Here is a 13,234-nt window from a genome sequence, read left to right as displayed (position 1 = left end):
TTCTAACTCATTTTGAAAAGAAATGGGACCTACAGTCTGAAGTTAGTTTATTCAATGTACTATTGACACTTGTACTGCATTGGCGTCAGTACTAAAGTTGACGATCTGTGTTACCAGCTATACATTACGGTGACTTTTTTCCCGGCGAGAGCCCTCGGCGCTCCCCATTTGTTCGGCCAGGTAGTGAATGCCATATGCGGCGAAGCTACAATAAGTCACACCAAATAAAAGTGATACAATATGTGGTACCCATTGAAGTTTTCAATCTACAGTAGTTCCTAAAAAACACTGTGTTTTTACAAAATCTAGTTTCTTATCGTTAATTTTAATGTTATTATTTATTTTCTTTACATTCAGTAAAATAAATATAATACATGTAAAGAGATTAAATCTCTTTAAATAATCTCCTTGAAATTGCCGCTGGCTGTAACGCAATAATTGTTTTGTTTTTTTTTTTCAAGTGTCAAAGTTGACATCTGACACTTGATTATTTTAAGTTACGTAGACTAATTTGTATTTTATATAATATTTCTAACTGGCTTAAAAATAAGCATAAATGTCGTTTCTTTGATTACAGGTATGTTCTTAGTTAGCATGTTTAATTATTAAGTGTATTTTGTTATGATAACATTATAGTAAAGAAATAAAATTCTTTGATTACAGAGCAACACATAATCTTATTATATTAGCCAAAATCCATATAAATCTTATAAAACGACATATTTATATACAAAAGTCGCTTAGAAATGGAGAAATTACGATTTGAATTTACATTACTGCCATCAGAAGACCGAAAATCAAATATTTTGTGCATAACCTCAATCACTACAAGTGAGAACAAAATATATGCTATACCGCTGGAACTTCAAGCTGCTGCTTATCATAAAGAAATAACAAAAACAACTGCTTATGCTAAAATTAAAAACAGTTTGGCAAAAAGACATCAGATAAGAAGAGTTTGGATAACAATGACGGAAGAACTAAGTAAGATTTATATGGATGAAGACGGTAATTTACAGTTTGGAAATCAGTATTTAGAAGAACTGGACCATCAAGAAAAAAATGCTGTCTCACATCAAGAAGGAACGAGTACATTAGAAAAGTTATTTATGGAAAAAACACAGGAAAGTAAACATCAAAGCTTAAAACATATTGCAGAAAAGTTTGTAATTGAAAAATTTACAAGCAAAAATTCAAATGCAAACCTGTGGATCGATACTTTTGAAAAAGAATGTGAACGTTTCGAAGTAACAACAGATGAGAAGAAGATTGAGATATTGAGATTATTTATGGACAAGAGTTGTGCAGACTGGTACAGTTCCATGCTAATAAGATTTACAATGAATGCAGAATGGTCAATGTGGAAAGCAAAATTTTGTGAAACATTTACAAACAAAGGATGGAACCCAGTAACATATGCACTATTATTTAAATATAAAGATGGATCATTGTTGGATTATGCTATAAGGAAAGAAAAACTTTTACTGGATATGAGAAGAACAATAGATACTGGTACCTTGGTGGATCTTATTGCAACTGGTTTACCAGAATTTATACTAAATAAGATTAATAGAGAAGCAATTAAAGACACCATTGATTTATTCAATGAGGTAAGCAAGTATGAAAACATGATAAATAAACAGAGTTATGTTGTAAAAAGAAGGTATGGATATGCCAGCCAAAGCCAAAATCTAGCAGAGAAAATTGAGGAGAAAAAAGCATGTAAAATATGTGAAAAACTTAACAAAGGCACACGTTATCATCCTGAAGCTATATGTTGGTTTAAAACAAGAGAAAATGAAAAGATGAAAAAGAACTTCATTAAACACGTAAACAATTCGGTGATAGAAGCGGAATTAAATGAAACTGAACAAAAAAACGAATAATAACACCATTAATTAAAATAAAACTGCTATTAGAAGATAAATTAGAAATATATGGAATTTACGATTCAGGCTCAAACGTTTCTCTCATAAATTCCAAGTTATTGAAATTAAAACGAACAGAAAATAATTTAAACATAGCGGATTTAGTAACGATTAATGGTGTTAAAAAGACAAGTGGTTTGACGAAATTAAAAATAAAAATATTTGAGGTAGAAGAAACAGTTGATGTATATATTATCGAAGAACAAAATTTCAAATATGATTTTTTGATAGGATTGGACATGATAAAAATGTTTAAACTGACCCAAAATGAAGACTTAAAAATTACCCAGAAACAGTACCAAAAGGACCAAAACGAAAACGAAGCGGAAGAAAAACATACGAAAATAGAAACAGTACATACAGAAATTAAAAATCTGGAAAATAAAAACAAGTCAATAAAGGAGTACAGAATACATTTTAATGAACATTTTAAAGAAGAAGATTTTGAAATAAAAATAAGACATTTAAATGGACATCAAAAAGCAGAAATAGATACGCTGGTTAACAAATATAAAACAGTGTTTGCAAAACATAAATATGACGTGGGCACAGTGAATGGATATGAAGCGAGGATAGATTTAATGGTTGACAAATATTGCAGTAAGAGACCGTACAGGTGTACTATGGAAGATAAAAAAGAGATAGAAGAACAAGTAGCAAAATTACTAGACCATCAGTTGATAGAAGAATCCTGTAGTCCATTTGCAGCACCAGTCACTTTGGCTTTTAAAAAAGAAGATAACAGAAAATCTCGATTATGTATAGACTTCAGAAACTTGAATAAAATAGTAGTTCCTCAAGCGCAACCATTCCCTTTAATTGAAGACCTAATGACGAAAACCAGAAAATGCAAATACTTTTCAACTTTGGATATAAATTCAGCATTTTGGTCTATTCCCTTAAGAATAGAAGATAGACAAAAGACAGGATTCGTAACACAAGAAGGGCACTTTCAATGGACTTGTCTGCCTTTTGGACTTAAAACTTCACCGGCAATTTTTCAAAGGATATTAAGCAATATATTGAGAAAGTATAAACTTACTAATTTGTAATATTATATGTAATATTATAATGCCGTGAATTATATTGATGACATTCTTATATTTTCAAGAACGTTTGAAGAACACATTGAGCATTTAACAAGGTTGCTAGAAGCCATCAAAGTAGAAGGTTTTAGATTGAAATTCACGAAATGCACATTTGCAACTTTAGTAAAATATCTAGGGCATATAATTCAAAATAATACAGTTCAACCATTAAAAGATAATTTGATTTCAATAAAAAATTTCCCAGTTCCGAAAACACAGAAGAATGTTAGACAATTTCTAGGAAAAATCAACTTCTATCATGAGTACATACCAAAGAGTGCAATAATTTTAGATCCATTGCATAATTTACTCAGGAAAAATCAAAAATTCATTTGGTCTGATGAATGTCAAAAAGCATTTGAAATGATAAAAAGCTTGTTGTGCTCCCAACCAATCCTAGAAATTTATGATCCTGATTTACCAATTAATATTTATACAGATGCCTCTATAGAAGGAATTGGAGCCATCTTGAAACAAACACAGACAGACGGAAAAGAAAAACCTGTGGCATATTTTTCAAAAAAATTAAATGAGACCCAAAAAAAGAAAAAAGCAATATACTTGGAATGTATAGCTATTAAAGAAGCGGTAAAATACTGGCAATACTGGTTAATTGGTAAATCATTTACAGTATATTCTGACCACAAACCATTGGAAAATATGAACCTAAAATCAAGAACCGATGAAGAACTGGGTGATCTAACTTACTATTTATCACAATACGATTTTAAGATAAAATATGCACCAGGAAAACAAAATTTAGAAGCAGATTGCCTAAGCAGGAACCCAGTATTGGAATCAAATGAAAATACTGATGAACAATCAAAAGTTGTTAATATAATAAAACTGGAAGACATTATAAAAGATCAAAATGAAAACGAAGAAATACAGAGAAATAAAAACAAATTAATAAGAAGACACAATTTATACTTTAAAAATTACAAAAATAAAGAAAAAATAATCTTATCAGAAACATTTAGCAAAAAAATAATAAAAACTATACATGAAGATTTATGTCATATTGGCATTAGACAAATGCAGAAGACGATTAGTCCGTTCTATACATCAGAATGTTTGATAAAAAATATAAAAAAAGTTTGTAGAAACTGTGAAACTTGTATAAAAAACAAATCTAGAGGACATCACAAGTATGGTCTAATGTCCTATCTCGGTCCAGCTACAAAACCTTGGGATATTATCTCTATAGATACAATTGGAGGTTTCGGAGGTTCAAGATCAACAAAGAAATATTTACATTTATTGGTAGACCACTTTACTAGATACGCATTTATATTAACATCTAAGACACAAAATGCAGATGATTTTATAAAGTTGGTTAAAAACATAATAGACACGGAAGGCGCAGACATTGGAATGGTTCTGACAGATCAATACCCAGGGATAAATTCGAAGGAATTCAAAAGCATATACCAATTATATTTACAGCAGTAAATGCACCATTCTCAAATGGATTGAATGAGAGGCTAAATCAAACTATAGTGAACAAAATAAGATGCAAAGTAAATGAGACAGGAAAAAAGAAGGCCTGGACAAAAATAGCTCAAGAGTGTGTAAAGGTTTATAACCAAACAATTCACACATCTACTGGTTTTTCACCAGGATATCTTTTATATGGTACAGATGACACGGTTTTACCAAAAGAACTAAAACAGGAAAAAATACTCAATAATTGGATCACAGACAGAAAAACAGCACTTATAAGATCAATTAGAACACACAATTACAACAAAACACTATTTGACAAAAACAGAAAATGCTACGAATTTAATATAGGAGATATGGTATATGTGGAAAATGGAAACAAGCTAAATAGAAGGAAATTAGATGAACTCAAAATTGGTCCCTATGAGATAATGGAAAAAATTTCAAACACAATATACAGAATAAACACAGGTCACAAGAAGACGGAATCAAATCTTTTCCATGTTACAAAACTTATTCCAGTCCCAGCATCAGAAGGACTTCAAGATGAAATAAATATATTGGAAGAAAATTAAAATGTAAATTTTCTTCTCCTTAAGGGGGGAGATGTAAAGAGATTAAATCTCTTTAAATAATCTCCTTGAAATTGCCGCTGGCTGTAACGCAATAATTGTTTTGTTTTTTTTTTTTCAAGTGTCAAAGTTGACATCTGACACTTGATTATTTTAAGTTACGTAGACTAATTTGTATTTTATATAATATTTCTAACTGGCTTAAAAATAAGCATAAATGTCGTTTCTTTGATTACAGGTATGTTCTTAGTTAGCATGTTTAATTATTAAGTGTACTAGCTGGTACCCGCGACTTCGTCTGCGTACTTTTAATTTGAATATTAAGGATTATATAAAAGGAACGGTATAGCATGTGATTAAAAGAGAGTAAGTAGGTATATTTAAAAAAAATAAAAAATATCTGTTTACAGTCGTTATAAAGTACCTATGTATTCCATTGAGTGGCAGAAATTACCTAGGAATATTTATCGGTCCCTTATGTCCAAGACACTTACAGGGGTCAGCGTCACGTTGTGTACAAAAATATTTTAAAATGACCTAATTTAAAACTTTTTTGTACACAACGTTTGCTATTTTGTTATTATTTGTTAAAATGTAGAAATTGTTTGGACTCGACACTCGCGAGCAGGCCACGTATACACCACGTGCGCTCCCCCACCACAAGACAGCGCCGTTGACTGCCGCCACACTTCGGCGAATGTGCGCGACGACGAACGACGACCGACGGCAGTGGCGGCGATGCAGAGTATTCGTTAAAAGGAACTTTATCTACAAAAGCCAAATTTTTTTAACTTGATACACCCAAAACTACTAAATATCATGTTCCTAGGTTCAGTGGTTAATATTTTGTATACAAAAAGTTTGGCTTCGTAGTTCCCGTTCCGAATCCGTTCCGTTCCGTTCGAATTTCGGAAAATCCGTTTGTTGAAAAACTCTGCACATCCTAAGAGACCTACGTACCAAGTTTCATGGTTTTATCTTCAAAAATGACGAATACCCATACAAACATTCAACCCGTATTTCACCCCCATACTGGTAAAAATTTCAAAATGCTTGAACAAACGATTTTTTGTTTGTTATTTAGTGCCTAAACACAAAATTTAATATTTTTATCTTGAAAAATGACGAACCTCATAAAAAATTTCAACACCTATTTCATCCCCTCAAAGATCGAATTTTCAAAAACGCTTTAACAAATTGTTTTTTTATTTCTTATCAAGTTCCTAAATATAAAGTTTCGTGGTTTTATCCCCAAAAATGACGAACTCCCATACAAACTTTCAACCCTCATTTCACTCCCTCACTGGTCGAAATTTCAGCAACGCTAGAACAAATGTTTAATTATTTTTTATCAAGTGCTTAAATATAAAGTTTCATGGATTTATATTTTAAAATTAAAATATCCCATACAAACTTTCAACCCCTATTTCAATCTCTTCGTCCCTTCTTTTCGCAATAAAAGGTATCCTATTTTCTTTCTCAGGGTCTAAAGATTGTCTGTGCCAAATTTAATCAAAATCGGTTGAGAGGTTTTAGCGGGAAAGCGTAACAGACAGACAGACAGACAGAGTTACTTTCGCATTTATAATATTAGTAAGGATTATTTTCCCTCGTTAAATAGTAAACAAACTAAGTGTAGGTGTTATAATTTCGTTGACGAACTGATTACCTATCCGTTTCTTTGTCTAAAATGAGTATTACCTTATTACTATGATTGATTACTGGGCTTAAAGTTCGTATAAATGTCTATCGAATTACCTCCTCAAGTTTAAAGCGTAGCTAGTCATGTAGTACTATATTAATTATGTGGTGTAAGTAATTAGATTTTATCTGTATGTAATGTAATAGTTAGTTGAATAAAAAAACTTATACAAATCAGATCAATTAATTGGCGTAATGTGATTCTAGAAAGAGTTTTAATGTTAATAGATAGCTAGCTATAGCTATGTGTAGGTTCCTGTAGGAATGAGATATAACTGTTTAATAAAGACAGTTGCATCAAAATTTTATCATAAATTCCCTAAATTATGGCGCCTACCTACCCTCTAAGTTAGAAAAGTGATCAAATACTAACTTGAGGTCACTCAGTTTAAAAAAAAACATCGAAATCATTCCAGTAGCTATGGCGTCATGCGCTTCTTGACACGATCACGAAATCTAGATTTCCGCGGGAATGAGGTATTTTCCCGCCATAAAAAGTAGCCTGTGTCCGTGCCTAAGATCCTATCTTTAAATTAACCAAGTCTTATAAAATTCCGTTCAGACGTTAAGGCGTGAATGAGGCAAACTTTTAAAACAAACAATTAAAAATCACTAACCTAGTTTTCTGTCTACTGCCTACGCCTTAAGTACGATAGCATAAATATTAATAGGCCATATCCTTTTCTAGATTACTATCTATCAGCTAACTAAATTTCATCAAAATCCGTTGAGCCGTTTAGGCATGATAGACAAAACTCCCAGCAAAAACCATAAAAAAATCACTAACTCAATTCAGTTTTCTGCCTACTTCCTACCCCCTAAGTACGATGACGTGATCAATTTGATCGTACAACCGTTTTTAGATAACCAACTATTACCTTACTAAATTTCATTAAAATCCGTTCAGCCGTTTAGACGTGAAAGAGCAAAAGTCCCAACAAAAACGACTACAAATCACTAAATCAATTTAGTTATCTGCCAACTGCCTACCCCCTAAGAACGATGGCGTGATTATTTATAGCCTATGACCATTTCTAGGTTATCATCTATCACCATACCAAATTTCATCAAAATCCGTTGAGCCGTTTAGGCGTGAAAGAGTAACAGACAGACAGACAGACAGACAGACAGACAGACAGACAGACAGAGTTACTTTCGCATTTATAATATTAGTATGGATTTTGTTATGATAACATTATAGTAAAGAAATAAAATTCTTTGATTACAGAGCAACACATAATCTTATTATATTAGCCAAAATCCATATAAATCTTATATACACTTCGTTTTCTTAGCATTCAGAACTAGGTTATTTACTGTAAACTAACTTAGAACCTGCGACAGTGGCTAATTGCTTCGCCAAGTTCCTCTTCTGTCAATTTTAAATATAAGAGAAGTGTCATCTGAAACCGGTCTAATTCGTATAATTCGTCGGGTCTGATTTTGTGATCGATTTAAAAAGAGGTAGGTTAACTAGAGAGATATATTTTTCGAAGTTAAAGATTTATAACAGTATAGTTATTTGCCGTAAGTGTAGTATACAAGTGATAAAAGCTAGAGATGGAGTTTGCTTGTTAATTGAAAATATAATCGATATTCTTTTGTTATTCTAGGAACAATGACAAACAGTATATTTTTTTAATTATTCTCAGTGAGGTACCTATCTCTACTCATGCACCTATAGGTACTTAGGTAATCAAACCAGTAATAAAACAAAGACACAAGGGGAAACACAGGTCCAATACTTATATGTAGCAAATTACTCGCCGTAACACGCATTAGTTTGTTTATTAGGTAAATTAGCGTGTGTTTGACGTCATATGGATTCCATATTGTTCACAGGAATGTACTTACTAAAACAATATTCAGAATTAGACAAAACAATATTCTGCAACAAACGCGGAACTGTTTGGTTTGAAATACTGTCTGTTCCTGGTATTCCCAGGCTGGCAAGCTGCACTAATTTCGGTGTGGGCAAAACTAAACTTTGTAAAAAAAGGTTTTAAAATAACAGTGCGGAGGAAAAAGGCAACGTCAGCGTACGCGTTGCTCACCGTACTCGTAATAGGTTTCCCGGTTTATTTTCCATCGCACAGTACGAAGCGGAGAATATTCAATAGAATTCGGACCGAAGAATTTGTCGCTGCACCAACTTTAAGCCCATCAACAAAATTAACTTTCTGCAAAAGTTTCAGGTAAACCAGGCCACGGGCACACTGAAAGGTTCTTCGATACTCTTACGTCGCCGACTATAAATGTTTATAAGACTGTAGATAGCGATCTCAAATACGTGTGACAGTTTACCTAGTGGGTTTTAAACGCTAAGTACGAGGAACTTTCCAGACTACGCTCACCAAAAAAAAAAAATAGATAACGTGATAATTACCAATTTTATTCCAAAATACAATGTAATGGCAGAAGCATCTATAAAAATAATTGTTGCTTAATATTTGGATCTCATTATGTACAGAATTATGTTGCTAGCCATTATTGCTTTCTTTATTTTGATCAGAATAATAATGGGTGGGATGATAAATAATGTCATCATATAACCCCAAAAACAAGGATAAAATATGCATATGTCGGTTATCCATGAAATTAGGAAGAAAAATCTGTACAGCGCCATCTATATTGTTTTTGAGGAACGTAATAATAATTGGCTCTTTTGTGATTTATATTTATGTTTATACTATTTGATGTAGCTGTTGGTTTTCCTATAAATAAATAAATAAACGTTGTCTGGAACGTCCCTCATTCCGCTGCTAGATATCATTGATTATTAATGTCCAGTTTTGAATGAATTAAAACTATATTTTTTTGATACAGAATTCAACGACTCGTACTTGTTTACAAGCAATCGTGAGTGATGCACTCAAAGGTGTAAGTACGCATAAAAATGTTTGTTTTTCTCCGCCGGGAGCGCCTTTGGTAAAGTCGGGTGTAATCAGTTAATGAGCTCAACACGTACGGCTAAATGAAACTAATTACGCCATGATTTATGGTTGAAACAGCTTTCTTTGCATCCGCAGGTAACGTGAAATTAGTACATTTTCCCTTAAGATGAAGCAACTGCATCCGCACTGGTGTTTACAACTGATGTCGCCTGTCCATCATATCTTAGTAGGGCCTGTAATATACATATACGTACTTATAACTATTACTAGAGTACTCACTGTGATCAAAATTTCGTGGATCGACAGTAGTCGTGGTGGGTGGTGTTGTGTGGTCTTCTTCATCGTCGTCGGGTTCATGCGTGGTGGTGGTAGTGGTAGTGGTGGTAGTGCGGCGGCGGTTGCGTTGGCGCCGCTCCTTGGGTCGAGCAGTCGGTGCCGGCACAGGCAATGTGGTTCGCGGTGGCTGCGGCGGCTGCGTCAGCGCCGTGCCTCCGGGGTCCGAGGTGGCGAGCGCCACCAGTGACGCGGCGACTAGCCATGTCACCAGTGGCGCCAGACGCCACATAGTGCCTGCAGACAAATGCTTCCATTAGGCTTAACATTCTACATCCTGTGCGAAAAGGCGGGAAACAAAGGAAAAGATAATTTTATGTAAAAATTAGAAATTTAAAAAAGTTATCTTAGTTAAGTTATCTTAAAAAATATTTTAAGATAATTTTTGACGTGATTTATTGTAGATTTGCCGCAGATGGCATTAACTACTTGGCCGGTACAACGTTTAAGACAACAGGCCTGAGGGTGCCCAGTTGGGCGCGAACCTCGGCCCAGGGCGTCGTCTGAGAGGAAAAATATGTGAAAGAATTAGATCCGTCTGTACAATTTTTATCAATTTTACACTAACGCTCGCGTGAAATTATCGTTCGAAGAACTCATGTATAATAGAAATGTAGTTAATGCTACGAAAAACAACCCTCATAGTATATCGTCGTCCACAAGATTCTTTGAACCAAAATAAAATTATTTCAAGAAAAAATTGTGCACATTTTCCTCTCCGCATATCGATAGACGTCGACCACGTAACGGTAACTTGGAGTGCGAAGAAATCTGACAAATATATCTTCATTTTAAAAGCGAAGTAAGGTTTTCTGAAATGCCATTAGGCTACACATTTGAAAGGCGTCGCGCTAACGTTTCGCCGATGGCTGCAATACGCTGGACTCTGGCACCTGGTGACTTTCCAAGGCTTCGCAAATGGCATTTTGCTGTAAGTAGGCGTCAATCTTAGAAGGGTCCTGCAGTAGGTATATTCAATATTTCCCCGGACCGCAATGTTTAAAAGCATTTTTCTGTCGTTATTGCACGGACTTTCGAGTGAATGTGTAATTAAGGTGCTTCCTTTGTCATCCTGGGATCGACACGGGTCACTGTCGAGATAAAGTAGGCAAGTGTTGCGGATGCTTTCCGGTATTTAGAGTAGCAGCAAATCATGTTCTTCATTACGTTGAAGGATTCACGCCGCTCCTATATAAATCGTTGTAAACATTTTAGTATCTTCCAAGAAATCATTTGTAAACAACTGCTTTTTCAGTAAATAAAATACCTCACCATCAGAGATCGTAACATTGAAGTGCCTTCAAAAATATTTGAAGCTTTCAATTTATTTAGCGACAGGACAAAGCAACAGGAAATTAAATGGAGTCTTTCCCCTAAAATAAACATAAATCTGAACTTAGCCTGAAATATTTGTTTAGTAGAAATTGTAGCGTCGATTGTAATCGGGTTTCGTTTGAAAGATCAATGTCGCGCCGTGTTTAATTAAATTCATTAAGTCATTGAATGAGCGGGAAATGTAGCGTGTCTGTTCTCGAGTTGGTGGCCCAAGTCGGTCAGAAAGTGCTCAAAAATACTGAATGGAAATATGTTTGTACTTTGTTACGTGAATCTTGAATATCGGCTTTTTAATGTACGTAGGTATTTATATTTTAATTTCGAACAAAAAATAATGTACCCCGCTTCCTGCTCCATTATGCTTCCGGCAGCAAGTACTGCTTCTGTGTGTGGGGTCCTTTTCTATATGGCCAAACGATGTGTAGTATGTTGTAATAAAAAAATAAGAAATTTATTAGTAAGTAAATACTTGCATTCTAAATGTTATTGTTAGTAAAATAAAAGTTATATACCACCAGTCCTAGAGTCTATTTCAGCACTAAACGTTTAGTAACGGAAACACAGGCAAGCAATAATAACTTTGACAGTTATAACCTCCACCACCCTAGTTCGCCGGCGCAATTCTTGCTAACGATACTTTGACACTTACACCAACGAGCCGACACAGCTAGCGATACATCGCCTTGTCACTTAACAAATATTTTTCACGTTCCCTTTCTCTTCTTCAATTAAGCTTCAGTGGATATCGTTGAAAGTTCAACTTGATTGGCGACCGTTCACAAAGGGCTTTGAAAATCAAATTCTTTTTAAAAATGGAATGTAAATTAAACTTTTAAAGCTCATACAAATAGAATGTACTATGTTAATCCGTTCACCGACGAAAGAAAGTGACCGACTACCAACGACGGTGTGGAATCGTGCTATTTCTCGAGTAATACATAGTGAGTTTACCTACGAGGAAATTCAATATTTTATGATTTTTTTAAAAGATTCTGTGCCGAGGTTTTTCTTGCAGCTTCTTTTCCACGGTTATACAGGTTGTGAGAAGCTGCAGTAGTTTTAGGTGGAAGAAACATTCGTTACATAAAAATGACGTGTAATTAAGTAACCTACTGAATAAAGATATTTTGGAATTTTGAAACACTGTTTGAAAAACAAGCATAATAAAAATGCCTCAGATATATTTAAGTTCGTATACGAAAATACCATACGCCCCCACCACTGCTAACATTTTGCGAACTTGGATATTAAAGTTTTTTGTTTTTTGACATATTGTCTTTTTCTATGGATTTTCATATATTTTTCCTCCCGCTTTCAACGGGAATAATGGATTTTATGAAAGAAATGTCGTACTTTCTGCCCCGTTTTCTAAAAAGGAGGAAGACACTTTCCGAGTAGGTGTAGTATAAGATATTTTTGCAACAACAGTAGGTACATTCACCGTCTGCTATGAAAAAATATCTTAAGAGTCGGCAAGAAACGGGTCTTTTAAAGATTAGAGCATGGGCTCTATTGTGCTAGTCCCGGTTGATCGAGCACCGACGCGCAGGTGGCCGATAAATGAATTTTCCCAATCGCTGGAAATTCATTTTCATTCATCGGGAAAAAATCCGCAGTTTCTTTCCTTTTATACCAGTAGGTACAGACATTATAAAGCTCGCCGATTAAAAACTAAAATTTTCTGGTCATTTTCAACGTGGTTGATGTTCAAAGGGCGTCTGAGTATTCTCTCCGTGCCGTCACTAGAAAGGCTTTTGAATGTCGAATTTTTCGTTAGAGGGGACTCGAACGGAATTTGTAATATTCGCGTTAGCATTGTATTGTCATCACTTCATATTCGATTTTTTGTGTCGTAATACAGGAGGAGAGAGGCGTAGGTAGGCAGGAGCCGTATCGCTGCTAATCCTATAAATCGAGACATCAAAGTGGAATAACAAACG

General features: G+C 34.3%; 1 protein-coding gene across 1 annotated transcript; it reads left to right on the top strand.

Annotated features, from left to right (window-relative positions):
- The first annotated feature begins 396 nt into the window (after window positions 1-396).
- Window positions 397-1,899, top strand: LOC126379961 (uncharacterized). Its single transcript, XM_050029003.1, has 2 exons — window positions 397-577; window positions 664-1,899. The coding sequence occupies exon 2, from the start codon at window positions 747-749 to the stop codon at window positions 1,884-1,886; it is 1,140 nt and encodes a 379-aa protein (XP_049884960.1). The 5' UTR covers window positions 397-577; window positions 664-746; the 3' UTR covers window positions 1,887-1,899.
- The last annotated feature ends 11,335 nt before the right edge of the window (window positions 1,900-13,234 follow it).

Source organism: Pectinophora gossypiella, chromosome Z, assembly GCF_024362695.1.
Source record: "Pectinophora gossypiella chromosome Z, ilPecGoss1.1, whole genome shotgun sequence".
In the NCBI taxonomy this organism is placed as follows: Eukaryota; Metazoa; Arthropoda; class Insecta; order Lepidoptera; family Gelechiidae; genus Pectinophora; species Pectinophora gossypiella.
This window is presented reverse-complemented; position numbering and strand designations above follow the sequence as displayed.